This window comes from Carya illinoinensis, chromosome 11, assembly GCF_018687715.1.
Source record: "Carya illinoinensis cultivar Pawnee chromosome 11, C.illinoinensisPawnee_v1, whole genome shotgun sequence".
NCBI lineage: Eukaryota > Viridiplantae > Streptophyta > Magnoliopsida > Fagales > Juglandaceae > Carya > Carya illinoinensis.
This window is the reverse complement of record NC_056762.1, coordinates 12,983,496-12,998,381: the sequence shown is the minus strand read 5'-3', so window position 1 is coordinate 12,998,381 and position 14,886 is coordinate 12,983,496. Positions and strand designations below refer to the sequence as shown.

At 37.7% G+C, this 14,886-nt stretch overlaps 1 protein-coding gene and 1 pseudogene across 5 annotated transcripts in view; both read left to right on the top strand.

The window, feature by feature from the left end:
• The window catches only part of LOC122282984 (TELO2-interacting protein 1 homolog), a 46,961-nt gene extending 39,775 nt beyond the window's left edge, over nt 1-7,186 (top strand). For 4 of the 5 annotated variants that reach the window (XM_043095088.1, XM_043095087.1, XM_043095090.1 and 1 more), the window contains 3 exons: nt 2,170-2,342; nt 6,045-6,260; nt 6,465-7,186. In XM_043095088.1, the coding sequence (XP_042951022.1) occupies nt 2,170-2,342; nt 6,045-6,260; nt 6,465-7,115 (1,040 nt within the window). In that variant the 3' untranslated portion in view covers nt 7,116-7,186. The remainder of the gene's footprint in view (nt 1-2,169; nt 2,343-6,044; nt 6,261-6,464) is intronic. The other variant, XM_043095089.1, reaches the window with a different exon arrangement.
• On the top strand, nt 2,581-2,699 carry LOC122283453 (annotated as a pseudogene).
• Nucleotides 7,187-14,886: the final 7,700 nt, after the last annotated feature.

Sequence of the window (14,886 nt, the reverse complement as noted above, 5' to 3'; positions counted from 1 at the left end):
CTAGAATTAGAGGCCCATCAGTTTAAATTCTAAAAATCCAACCTACAATCTAGGGCTCGGGTGTGACTAAAAAACTTTGATCTATAGCTAGAATTACCTCCAACTTTTGGATCATTTTGAGCTAGGATTTGTGAGATATTAATTTTCAAGCAATCGGGATAAATTAGTTTCTCATGAATGGCAGAGATTCTTCAAATTTCATATTCGGGATTTGTCTTTTGCTTTGTTTTCATCAGAAGAGCCGATTGGTGAAGAATTTTTGGTTCTCAGAGGTGTGGATTTTTTTCTCTTTGCTCTCGTCTTCAAAATCACGGGGGGAGGGAAATGAAGAGGAGAGAGAGAGAGAGAGAAGTAGACCCATTTGAGAGCAATAGAGAAGGTGGCATGGCACCATTTCTAATCTTTGGATTTATTTTACATGCACATGGCATCCTCCCTTTTTTAAATTGAAGGATACAGGCTCCCTTTTTTTTTTATAAGACATCATATAATATGCTTCTCACTATTCAACGATGGCCATATAGAGATACTGGTATTTGAGGTTTATCTATTTGTTGGCAGTTTCTTCAATTTCATCTACTTTGCATATTGTTTATTAGGTGTGTCATCAGTCATAGTTAACTTGAAGATAGCATTAATTAAATCTCTCTTTGAGGGAAAAAAAACATATTTAATTGAGGAAGAAGCAATAGAAATCAATTTGACCTTAAGAAAAACAAATTATCTTTTGTAAACAATGCAACTTGTAGTGTTTCTCAGAACACTTCAGTGGTGCATATAGCGTTGCCTCCGTTTACTGTTTATCATGAGGAAAGAACAATTATTGGCCATCCATTACTTCAATAAACGCAGGGCCTTTATATTTTTAGTTCTGTACCCTTTCATGTTTTTCTGATCTTTTATTGTTAGACCTTCAATTTTCCTTTTTACACATGGTGAAACCTTTTCTTTTATGTGGAGAGTGAAAATTTAATTTTTCCGTTCTAAAATTCTCTCTTTTTATATAGTGAATAATGAAGTATCCAACCTCAGCCAGTCATGGTTTTTTTTTTAGTGTCTCCTATTGATTAGCTCTTTTTTTAAAGCTCTCCTTTTTATTTGTTTAATTTCTTGGTTTAAGTAATGAAGGGCTGAAGGAATTCTCATGTCAAGAGGACTAGTTGTCACTATGAGATAACTCAGTGTTTGCTTAATAAGGCTAACGCCAAATTCTCCAGAACTGAAATGGGGCCCACGTCAGTTGCCATTACTGATTTCATGCCATGTGTGTATCCCTTGGCTGTCAATGTTTTCTCCTACCACAAAAGTTTGCGTCCATTAGGCCTTCTACCTCCTGTTGCACTTGATAGTGGGCTTGTTTCGGGTTTTTTTCTGTCTCTTGGGTCCCTTTGTGGGCATGAATAGTCTCCAGACACTAGTTAGCCATTGGCCATTGCTTTTCCACTAGATGGCTATATAAATTTCCCCTAATGCTTTTTAGGTCATTTGAGCCATTGGTTTGGCCATGTAGGTTGTTGCTCAGTATCTGCTCTTTGTTTTGGTTTTACCAGCCAACGCTGGGTCTGTGTCTATTGAAGTACTTGTCTGCTACAAATTATTCTATCAATAGATGGATGTCTAAACAATCTCTCACTCTACACTATGTATGTATGCATCTATGTGTATATATACAAAACCATTGCCTTTAAGATATCGTCTATCATGTATAATGCTTTATTTGTTCTTCGTGCTGGAAAGACTTGATATTTCTTTGGAGTCCATTTGATCCCCTCAAACTACCACTCTTTTTTGCAATATGACCACCAAAGTTGTCACTTTACAATTCCAACTACCACACCATTTGCAATTTGGCCCCTCCTTTAAAGATCATGTCACATTATCTATTTTTGATCCATCTCAACGGTTAAATCTAAAGAGGGTGTAAATTGAAACTTGTGTTTTAAATTGAAAGAGTCTACGGCACAACCTTTTTTTTTTTTTTTTTTTTGTTTTGGGGGGGGGGGGGGGGGGGGGGGGGTTGTGGCGTGGTGAAGTGAAGTTTGATTTTTCTTGTTCTTTCTATAGACAAAATGAACTGGCTTTTGAGATCTTGGTATTCTGAAAGACTGCTAACTCGTATTCTAGCTACCACTCTTTTTCCTTATTCTTTCTATGGGTCCTGGCTCATAGTTTGTGATATTGTGAACATAGAGCAATGGGAGAGCATTTCGATCAAGTTAAATGAATCCAAAAGATACAGAAGAACAATTGGATCTATTGTCAGTTCGTGTATAACTGCTGCAACTCCTCTACTGGCTTCGATGAAGCAAGAAGCCTGCTTGATCGCCCTAGATATAGTCGAGGTATCTTCTTCTACCTAATTAGTTTTCTTTTTTTCAACTTCTTTCCTCTAGTCTAGTGATGAATGACGTGTTATTGAGGTAGGAACATGCAACGTATTATGGTATTTATATGAATATTATTTATGCTCTGCACTCGTCAAATTTGATTACTGCGCTATTTGATCATTAATTGATGCCACTTTTGCTGATGCTTTAAAAGAATTCCTTATGCTCTTTTATGGACCCAAATAACAGAAGGTGGTGCAATAATACTGTCACTAATGCACCGGATCCTATCAGAACTCCGCACTTAAGCGTGTTTGGGTGAGAGTAGTACTAAGATGGGTGACCTCCTACGAAGTCCTTGTGTTCCACCACTCGTTTTACTTATCCAAAAAAAGAAGACAGAAGGATTCTGAAATGTTTGCATATTTGAATTTTGTGGCGATGCCAAATATATATTTTTTTATAAGAGGATATTTTATTACTTTTCAAATAGGCATAGCCCAAGTACACAAGAAGTATATAAGAGAATACACCTAATTGGGAATGAGAAGCAGATACAAGGAAATCATGAAGACTGAGACCATTAAATCTATAGCAATGGCCCACGTAAATAAAGTCTTCAAGAAAAAAATGTTAAATTCTTCCCTGGAATGCTCCCGTTTCTCGAAATTCTGGTCATTCCTTTCCCTCCAAATGCACCAAAGCAGACAAATGGGAGCCATCTTCCGCATAGCTTCAATCTACGGTATCCCCTTAAGCCCTCTCCAACTATCTAGAAGATCAACCACCCTCCTAGGCATAACCCATGCTAATTCCACTCTACTAAGAAAATCATTCCATGAGGCCTTGGCAAACTCAAAAGGTAGAAGTAAATGATCCACTGTTTTGCCACTATTTTTACACAGCTTCAGGATCTTCCCGAAGGATGCAGTCCAAACAGAAAAAGGTAGCCTTTTTTTTACTCCTCCAAATGCTCTTCCAAGGAAAGGGGTTACTAGCTTGAGTAGTAAGGACCTCATAGAAAGAGTGTACAGAGAGTTTTCCTTCACCGGAAGGAGTCCCACTAATCTTATCCACCACTGCATCACCAGCTTTAAAAGGAGTATAGCAAGTTAAAAAATTCAGTAGACACCAAGCTCCCAATCATGCGCTTCCCTAATGAAGCTGATATTCCACTAAATAAATGAGAATAGAATTGTGTCCAGTTAAATATAATTGATAAGGAATGATGGAAGCACGATCAAATTAAGCGCGATTCGGAGTTTGTGAACTAAGGAATGGAGGTTTTAGTGTAAATTCCTTTTGGATTATGACGATCAACTGTTTTTCTCCTGCTATTTTCATCGAACCCTACTCCCTACCTTAGGATATCGCTCAATTGAAAATAGTGGGATAAGCATCCTTAAGAGTGTATCCCCAAACCAAACATTATGCCAAAAACTAATCTTGTTACCATCCCCTAGCATCAATCTAGTATGTCTAGAGAAGGATCCCCACCCTTTCCAAATATTTTTCCATAAACTCACTCCATATACCTGTAACGCCCCAATAGATGGCCCAAACCACATGGCTTATATTCCAAAAATACTAGTCAATGACAATTGGAGTCCCATTGGAACCTTATAAAGAGCAAGAACTTCGCCTTCCCAAGCAATGTGGGATCCCATTCACGACCTACCCTTATCCTTATCATATGGTCTATACTTCCAGGACATCAGGCCTGTCTGTTGTAGGTGGCATGGCTCAAGTCCCACATTTCTAATTGGAATAGGTTCTGATACTATTTGTAACACTCCAATAGAAGGCCCAAACCTCATAGCCTATACTCCAAAAAGACTAGTTAATGATACAATTGAAGCCCTATTGGAACTTTATAAAGAGCAAGAACTACTTCTCATTCCCAAGCAATGTGGGATCTCATTCACCACCGACCCTTATTCTTATCATATAGGGTATCATAATAACCTCTTAACTCAAACACCCCTAGAGCTCCCCTACTATCGGTCACCACCTTCCATAATGTCTCCATCTCATAATTATATCTCTGCATCCATTTTCCTAAGATAGCCTCGTTGAAGACCCTCAAATTGTGAACCCGTAACCCGCTACCCCTCATCGGAAAGCACACCTTGTCCCAACCAACTAAATGAAACTTAACAACCTCGCCTAGCCCACTCCACAAGAATTCTCGTTTGAGCTTCTCAATCCGTGAGGCAACACTGGCAGGACGAGGAAATAATGATAAACAAATGTTGCAAGTTTGAAAGTGTGCTCTTTATTAATTAATTCGACCCCCTTCTGACAAATACTACCTTTTCCATCTCACCAGCCTGTGCTCAGATCTGCTCTAACACCTCATACCAAATAATCTTAGCTGTGAATGATGCTCCCAAACCTGCCTGGGTTAGGTTGGTCGCTGGTCCAGCCCAATATTCACTTTCCCTTTATTTATGATCCCATTCATGGGCCCACTAAGTTTACAATTAGGACAGACCAACCAAAGCCCACTAGACCCTGCCTTCTCTTTAATCCGCTCCAAGCCCATATCCAAACCCATCCCCATGTCCGTTTGTCTGATCAGCCCCTCCATCATCTCATTTAACACCAAAAGATTCTCCTTCATTTCTGATAGTGTTAGGCACGCCAACTATGGACGAGCCTCCAACTGACAAGCCACCTGCTGTAGCGCCAACTCCCTTCTGATTGGCCCTCTGATTTTAAATTCTGCATCTCATGATTGTCTATTGGAAACACCCCTGTATATGTGTGACACCAAGACAGTCACTGGGCTTTCTAGAGCCTCCTTATACGATCTTCCTTGTGCTGATATGTGTGAGCCATTGATCTTGGGATGCCTTTGAGCATACCCCTACCAACATGCAAAGAGGACACCCTGTTTCTGCTACCGAAAACAGCAGTTGACACTTGACTAAGAGCAGCAGCAAAGCTCTTCCATCCCCTCGCTTCTATTCCTTCTGGGATTACAATAAAACCATTTCTTCATCCTCCACCATATTCCGTCATCACCAAGTATCTGCCGAAGTAATTGGAGCACCGCTGCATCACATAACCTCTGTTTACATCTCCAGTTGTTATTAAAAATTTCAGTTGTAGGTTTACAATCCTCCACTACTTTCACCACCCAGCCCATGGAAAAACTTCCCACAATAATGTCTTTCACCACTTTCCTGCTCCTTTCGGTAGTGCGCAAAGTAGCTCTGCCCTCCCTTATGAACTCAAAAAAAACCTTCGAATCGACTAAGAGCTTTTTTAATACAGCCATCTCCCCACAAGAGGAAACAGTTAATTCTGGTGAGAAGAACAAGAAGCAGCCATTAAGCATGAAAACATGGAGAGAGAGAGAGAGAGAGAGAGAGAGAGTAAAAGCAGTTAATCTTACTTTGAACTTATTTTTGTTGTAATGCTACTACTTACATGTTTAGATTTCACATATTTGCAGGCGTATCTAGCTCATAGAAAGTGTTAATAACCTGGACTCAAATATCATAGTGATAAAACGTTCTTTTTGTTTTAATGGAACAAAATGATAGTTCAATGTAGTGAAATGATAGAAGCTACACAGTGTTTCATTGAAAACTGGAAATGATTCTTTGCCATAGTTATGTTGATGGTTCTTGTTTTTATCTAATTGCATCATAAGATCAGTGAGAACTCCCATCCATGCCAATTTCTGATTAACGCCTTACTTTTTGGAAGGATGGCATTATGACACTGGAAAAAGTGGAAGCAGCCTATAAACATGAGAAGGCAACTAAAGAAGCAATTGAAGAGGTGATACAATGCTGCTCATTCTATCACATTCAGGACACTTTAGATGCCGCTGATGATGGAGCTGATGAGAACAGGTTGCTTCCAGCAATGAATAAACTATGGCCCTTCCTGGTTTCTTGTATCCGAAATAGACATTCTGTGGTTAGTGGTCTTTCATTTTTCCATATCACAGAAGAGTAACATAGTAGTGGCCCCTATTAGGATTTGGATAAAGATACAGATGTCTTATTTTCCTTCAAGTAATTCTTCTATTAAAGTGACCTTGAACTTTTCTGAACTAATTACAAGACAAGTTTCCATTTTATGTTATCATTCTTCCAAGACTATGACTTTTCTATACTGCAGGCTGTCAGGAGATGTTTAGGTGTAGTAAGCAGTGTGGTACAAATCTGTGGTGGAGATTTCTTCTCGCGCCGCTTCCATACTGATGGGCCCCACATCTGGAAAATCCTAACAACATCCCCTTTTCAGAGAAAGCTCAATCTAAAGGAAGAAAGAGCTCCATTACAACTTCCCTACAGAAGTACTTCCATTTCACGAGATGACCCTGTTGCTGAAGTCACAAATTTGAAAGTCCAAGTTGCAGTGCTCAACATGATTGCTGAATTGTCAAAAAACAAAAGAAGTTCTTCTGCAATGGAAGTAGTTTTGAAGAAGGTTAGCGGTATTGTTGTGGGGATAGCTTGTAGTGGGGTTGTAGGGCTTCACGATGCATCTGTGAATGCCCTTCTTGGACTTGCATCTATCGACCCTGATCTTATATGGCTTCTTTTGGCTGATGTCTACTACTCTATGAAAAAGGAAGCTATGCCTTCACCGCCCATCTCAGATCTGCCACAGATTTGTCGAATTCTACCGCCGCCCTCATCTTCTAAAGAATTCCTTTATTTGCAGTATGGAGGGCAGACTTTTGGTTTTGACATTGACTTTTCTTCTGTGGAAACTGTTTTCAGGAAACTGCATTCCCAAGTTTTCATTGACCAAATGTACAATTAGAGATCTACCGTATATAGTTTATCTGTACAGATACACGAAGATACCACAAGTAGTTTATTTTCAGTCGCGCATCCCAATGACTTTCCTATTGTTTGTCTGCGTTATTTTTTCTTGTATCTGTCTTTGTTTGTTTTGCTTTTTCTTTTAGCATAATAGGTTTTGAATCCTCGAAGCTATTCCTTAAAAGGAGATTTATCATCATTATTACTTATGTATTTACGGCGAGTGGGGCCCAAGATGGTAAGGTATCACCCACTGCTGGGAAACATGTTTTGAATGCCAATGGTTTTTAAATAAGCACATTTTCAATGCCTTTAAATTGGCGAACCATTGTCTATATGTAGATTAAAGGCATCTTGGCTGGAAGTATGGTTTTCTCCCTCAAGTGGTTGGAGGGTGTTTTCATAAAACATGTACGTGTTTAGTAGTACGCCTATTCCCTTCTCTATAATGTTGTTTCCAAGAAGGTTATGCAGGAAGTGTTAAAAGTTTTACTCCATTTTTTTTAGCAGGGTGAGATTAATGGATAACCAAAGAGAATAGGTGGCTAGAAAACAGGTTTGCTGACTAGTTGAAGAATATTCATTCGGTTTCGCATCCTTGTATTATTATTTTTTCACGGTATGAGCTAAAGTTCCTGAGATCTGCGGCTTCTTTGAATACATAAACCATATGAAGAAAAAAGGTCCTTATGAACCTAAATATAAAGAAAAATGCTAATGGGCCATATGAAGCTTATTGCTTGGATAGCTCTCTTGATGCTGTACCATTTGGTATCACATGGTTTATTAGAAGAAAACACATACAAAAGGAGTAGATGGAATTTAAGGTTTCAGTCTTTCTCTTTCGTGTTTTTGAAAGCTCTTTTATTTTAAATATATATATATATATATATATTTTTTTAATAAATCACGTAGTATTACATGATGGTGCCACATCAAAAAGACCATCTCAATGACAAGGCCTAGGATAGAGGCAGTGCAATAAGTTTATTGTCCTGATACCTACCTAAGCTAAAGAGACTACAAGATTTTGCACCTTTCAGATCATGGAAGATTGCACAAATGTTTACAGGGTTGTAAATGAAAAAATATATTCAACAAGCCATTTAAGATCGGTTCAGTCAAATTTAAATTTGACTCAATTCATTTACTTGAATGACTTGTTTGTGAATACAAATTTATGATAAATTATAAAACAATAAGAGGTTGTTTGGATAGTGAGATGAGATGAGATGTTTTAGATGAAAATTGAATAAAATATTGTTAAAATATTATTTTTTTAATATTATTATTATTTTAAGATTTAAAAAAATTAATTATTTATTATATTTTATGTAAAAATTTAAGAAAATTATATTAATTAGATAACATGTCAATGTTTTTCAATCCCTCTAAAACTCATATTAGTTCATATAAACTCGAATAGCTTATTTCGTGCAATACCTCCTTTCATAATTTGGCCCCATCCATTCCACATGCCCAACCACCTCGTCTTGAATGGGCCATAGACACATACAGCCCATTTGGGGGCCATTTAAAACCCATTTCTCTATTGTTAATATTTTTCATTTTATATTTTATGTTTCACAATTTCAATAACTTAATCTAATAAATAAAATTTCAAATTAAAACTATTACATATTAATTTGAATAAAGTTTCAAGTAAAACTTATTAGTCTAAATCCAGTATCAAAACAAAACCTATTATAATTTGATTTAAATAAAGTTTCCAACTAAAACTATTACAAGTTATTAAAACAAAATCAAGTAATAAGAAAACAACAATATTCACAACGTCCAAATGTTTCAAAAACAAATGTAAACCAACTTGCAATTTCCAACTTCAATGTTCAAACCAACTCCACTAAACTTTTAGTATAAAAACCAACTCCAAGTTTAAACTAGGTCCCAAAGGCCATGAGTACGAGTAGCAATATATGACACGACCCATAATCTTGACACATATGAAACAAAATAAACTAGTTTGAATTTGATATAAATGGATTTAGATCAAAATAAGCTAACCTGATAAGGCAATTAATAAATAGGTCAATTATGGGTTAACCTGCAATTAACCTATATTACACTAATAAGCTCTATTTTTAGTTTTTAATTTTTATTTTTTACAAATGTTTAGATTATATGCCTTTTTTTATTGCTGGAATGTAATATTAATATTAGCATTTGATTTCATGATATATCAAGAAATTACATTTTTTTTTATTAATATGTAATTTTATTTTATAAAAATAATAATTTTCTTATGTATTACCGGTTTGGATATTGATACTAAAACATTTTATGATGAATTCAGTGGTAATTATAAATGATTTATATAGTAGTCCTTGTATTATATATGAAATTTTATTGATTAGGTTAACCAATAAATTAACGGGTCAGCTCAATCCATTTATACGAAACAACTTAAAGCAAGTTAAATGAATTGAAACAGACGGATTAAATGGGTCATTTTCAAGTTAATCCAATAAAAGTTAATTATTAAATAGGTTAAGTGGGTCATGTCTTGTCATCCGTTATTTATACGAATCGTATTAGAGTTTTAGAGTTTAACCCGTTTAATTAAACAGATTGTGTTTGGATTGATCCATATAGTCTAATACTCATTATTTAACATGACACAAACATGACCTATGAACATGAATTATCACCCCTGGCCTTGAGTACGACAACTCCACAAATAAAAAGAACATGAAAAAAAAAAAAAAAAACTTGAATTAAGAAAAACAATATAAGAACATGAATTAATAAATTAATTCCTTTCAACGTGTGTCGACTGTTTTTCTTTTCTTGAAGACATCCCACGATAAAAGCAACTTGACTTAAAATAAATGTCGATAACAATTATTAAAAATAATTATAATATTTAATCACAATCATTTACCACTTTCATCTCGAACGTCCATTGCATCTTGAACGTCAATTAGCTTCCCTTTAGGTCTCGTTTTGATATGAGAAATGTTTCATCTTATTTTATCTCATTATTATAATTTTCTTAAATTTTCATATAAAATATAATAAATAATTCAATATTTTCAAATCTAAAAAAAAATTAATATTAAAAACTAATATTCTAATAATATTTTATTCAATTTTCAATTTTTATTTCAATTCACTATCCAAACAGCACCTTAATCTTATTTTGAGTACAAATCAAAATATCCAGGATATTAGGATTTAATAAAATTTTGAATAGATCCAATATATGCCCTAAATGGTAGAGGTGGACTCAAAGGCTACTATAGCAATAGGGTCAAAAGTGTGCATGATGGGCTCAGACATCCCTGAATGGACCAATGACATGATCAATTATCTTGATATAGGCAAGCTCTCACAAGGAAAAGAAGAGGCAAGGAAGACAAGAAAAAAGGCGGTAAGGTTTATGCTTATAAATGGGGTTCTCTACAAAAAGGGCTTTGCCACCCCCTTACTTCGGTGCTTCTCTCCACAAGAAGCACAGTATGTCCTAGCTAAAGTACATGAAAGAATATGTGGAAACCATTCGGTTGGGAAGGCTCTAGTCAAGAAGGTGGTAAGAGTCAAATCTTATTGGCCTAACACACTCAAAGACGCCCAAGAGTTTACAAGAAAGTGTGTCAAGTGCCAGATGTATGCGCCAGTCTCCCACGCCCCTCAGAGGAGTTAACTCCTATGACTACCCCTTGGCCGTTTTCCCAATTGGGGGTTGATTTAGTTGGATCTCTCCCTCTTGGAAAGGGGAACTAAAACTCATGATTGTGGCAATCGATTACTTCACTAAATGGGTAGAGGCAAAGGTGTTGGCGACCATAACAAGCAAGGTCGTGACGAAATTTTCATGAAAGAACGTCATATGCTGATATGGAATTTCACAAAGCATAGCCTCTGACAACGGGTGCCCATTTGACTCAAATCATTACCAAGAATGATGCGTTGACCTAAAAATACAAGTCAAGTACTCCTCTCCAGGGCACCCACAATCAAACGGGCAAGCAGAGGCAACAAACAAGGCATTACTAGCAATTCTAAATAAGAAACTCACATAAAAGAAAGGGGAATGGGCAGAAGAATTATTAGGAGTATTATGGGCTTATTGAACCTCAGTGAAGATACCCATGAAAGAAACCTCATTCACATTGGCATATGGGTGTGAGGTCGTACCCTCAGTAGAAGTGGGGCTGCCAAGTTTCTAAACTCTCAATTTCTCAGCGCCCTAAAACAACATAGCTATGGAGGAGTACCTTAACCTTCTGGAGGAAGAAAGGGAGGTTGAGGTCATAATGTTGCATGAGAAGAAAAAAGCTAAGCAATACTTCAACAAGAGAGTAAAGCCCATAACCTTAAAGATAGGAGACCTGGTCCTGAAGGAGAGCGAAGTCACCACCAAAGAAGAAGGCAAGTTGGGGCCCCATTGAGAGGGACCATACTTGGTAGTGGCCAACCACAGGCCAGGGCCCTACTGCCTAAAGGACAGACAATGCAAAGAATTACAACATTCTTGGAATGCAAAGCAATTGAAGAAATTTTACCCATGATAACATTTTATTCTATACTCTTGCATCGTTTTGTTTTTCCATTCTTACAATTCTAGATATTTGGGGATTATTTGTTAGAATTCTATTATTATTTCTCTCATTATAAATAAAGTGCTAATTCCATAACCATGATGTTCTCGCGATGACTTGAAAAAAAGGTGTAGAGGTCAACAGACCATGCCACCCTTATGTTGGGTATTGCTCCTTTAGTTAGTTCCACATGGGCGGGAAATGAAAAATGATCAAGGTCCAAGGCCTATAAAAAGAGGCTTAGTCTTCTTGGTAAAGTGCACCAATTATAGGCTTACCTAGTAACTAGTGACTTTAATAAAATTTCTCTGTTGTCCATTTTTTTATAAAATGGAAAGAGATGAGAGTTAAAGTTTTGCTAGTAGGGAAGCTATATGGATGTATTTGGGGTGAGGAGAAAAATTGTGTAATTGTAAAAAATTTTCACATATTGGATTTTTATTTTTTGGGTTTGGTGGTTTTTTCTCCTGTTTTGGAAGTTTTCCACATAAAATCTTGTGTTACTATTATTTCTTTTATACATATATATATATATATCGACAAAAGGTAGATCCTATGGGTGAATTTGGGAGGTCCAAATTCTTAACACCTTAAACACCAATGATGAGCCTAAACAACTCGCGATGCCATGAAAAAAGGGCACGGAGGTCAACAAACCACACACCCTTAAACACCAATGACGAGCCTAAGTGACTCGAGGTGCCATAAAAGATGGCGCGAAGGTCAATAGATCACGCCACCCTTAAACACGAATGACGAGCCTAAATAACTCATGGTGCCATGAAAAAAGGGTGCGGAGATCAACAGACCACGCCACCCTTAAATACAATGACGAGCTTAAACGACTCATGATGATATGAAAAAAAGGCGCATAGGTTAATAGACCAGGTCATCCTTAAACACCAATGACGAGCCTAAACAACTCATGGTGTCATGAAAAAATGGCACGGAGATCAATAGACCATGTCATTCCTAGGCACTCACAACAAGCCTAAAAGACTTGCGATGCCACATAGAAAGGGCATAGTGGTTGACAAACCACCGCTACCTTCAAAAGATCACTATGCATAGCACTTACATAAAGGGCCACAGAGAATAGAGGGGAACATGCATTAGCCCAATGCCCACCCAACGATAAAAACAAGGCAATCAGTCATAAGAAGGAAATTATAGACCATGCAACACATGTAAAGCTAAATGACTATATAAAGCAAAAACAGTTGTTCATATGTGTTACAAAAGTGCTTACTACAAAGGAGATTTTTATCACCTCCAAAAGGCTGGGGAGAAGGAGGGATATCCTTAAAACCGTCAGGCATTTCCTTCCACCCAAAAGTGTCGGCAAAGCGGTGAGAGGTTGCATCAAGTTTGAATAGGTTCAGATCTAAGTGCGTCAAGTTAGCAGAGGGATTGGTAAGAGGGTGGGACCTGAGCCTCAATATGCTAGCACTGTAGCTATAAGCAAACGCACAGTCTCTTGCTGCAGGAGTAGAAGTCAATTGAGGGTGCAGGCAGATAATCTCCCATCATGTGGCCTCCAGTTCATCTTCTAACTCCTTTACTTGGGCGGTTTTCTCCTTCAGGCAGCTGTCCTTTGCCATGACAGCCAAAAGCAACTTTTGTTGCTCCTCATCGACATTTACTCGACTCTTTTTGTACTGTTCATTCCATTACTGGAACTTTGCTAAGGAGCCACGAACCTCTGAGAGATCAACCTTGGCCAACTGCCCTTCTCTAGTGAAGCTGCCAGCTCTTACATAAGTCCCTGGCTACAATCCTGAGAATTGGACAGCTCCTGGCAAACAGAATCCAACTCTCCTCTAAGGGATGGGAGGTCGAAGTTGAGGCAACATCGCTCAAACTTAAAATCCCTTTGAATGAGGGTGAGTTAGGCCTTGCAGAGTCCCGCTCTGACTCCAGCAACCCCAAGGAGATGTCATCTCTAACCTTCACTTCCCTGGCACAGTGAAGTTCATCACGAAGGTGATAAACTTCATCGTAAAGGATCTCTAGATTGCCGTATAGAGAGTGGACATCAGCCTACTCTAATGCCACCTCCAACTCCACCCTCTCATCTTTCCACCTCTCAAACTCTTTCTTGGCATAGAAGCCAAACTTACACCTCTCCCAAACTTCCTCCTCCAAAGCAACCCAATTTGCCATGATTCAGGCTGCTAAGTCGTCAATGCCCTGCAAAAGACAAATACCAAAGTAGAATAACTAACAAACAAACAAACAAGTGAATAGAGGGTCGTGAGCAACTAAAATTGCCCCATAAAGAAAGTGCCTCAGTTGATTGGCCATTTGGCAGTGGCTTCACTCTAGGCAGTGGCAAAGGAAGAGGACACATCACCTTGAATCTCCTTAGGACCATGACAACCACCAAGCAAAAAGGCCCCAGGAGGCATAGTAGCTGAGTCAGCCCCCCCTCTTAAGGAGACCACCAAAATCTCCTAACAGACGAGTAGTATTATTGTAAGCAAGGTCCACGTCAACCAAATTAATGCCCTCCCCAACGAGGCCACCCAAGGAATGCCTCCCTCCAAGAGAGAGAACCCAATATCATCATCCCCAAAAGAGGAAAGGAAAGGAGAAGGGATAGAAGTCAAATTGAAGGGAATTTGAAATAATCCAACAACTTTTAATTGACATTGGTCATGATGTGATTTCTTTGATGTTCATAAAGCTGGTCATGCATTCTTGTATGATATTGTATCTTGAACTCATGAATAACTATATCGAACCAGATTGGTGATTGATTTATCTATATATACTTTGTGAATTGAGCTAAAACTCTATAAGTGGTAGTTTTTTATTTCGTAGTTTATGTGATACTTCTTTCACTTTCTACCTTTCACTTTCTACTAAATAATAGTAGAAAGTGGTAGAAACATGTCAGAATAAAAAAGTTGAGGCGGGAAGCTGCCTTCTTCATTCACTGCCGACCACTATCTCTAGGGAGAGATTCCCTCCCTCGATGCCGAGGTGAGTGGTGAGCGCCTTTGAAGTTTCTTTTTAATGTAATTTTTTATTATTTCCACATTAAAAGGACAAACAAACTTTTACTAGTTTATTAGTGAATGAGTTTCACAATACATCAATTAGAATATAAGGGTAGCCACACAATAGTACTGTCACCCAGTGTGAAGCACTGACCACACACAAGCGCACAACGCATTAACGCTTTAGACGTACTTAGCACGTACA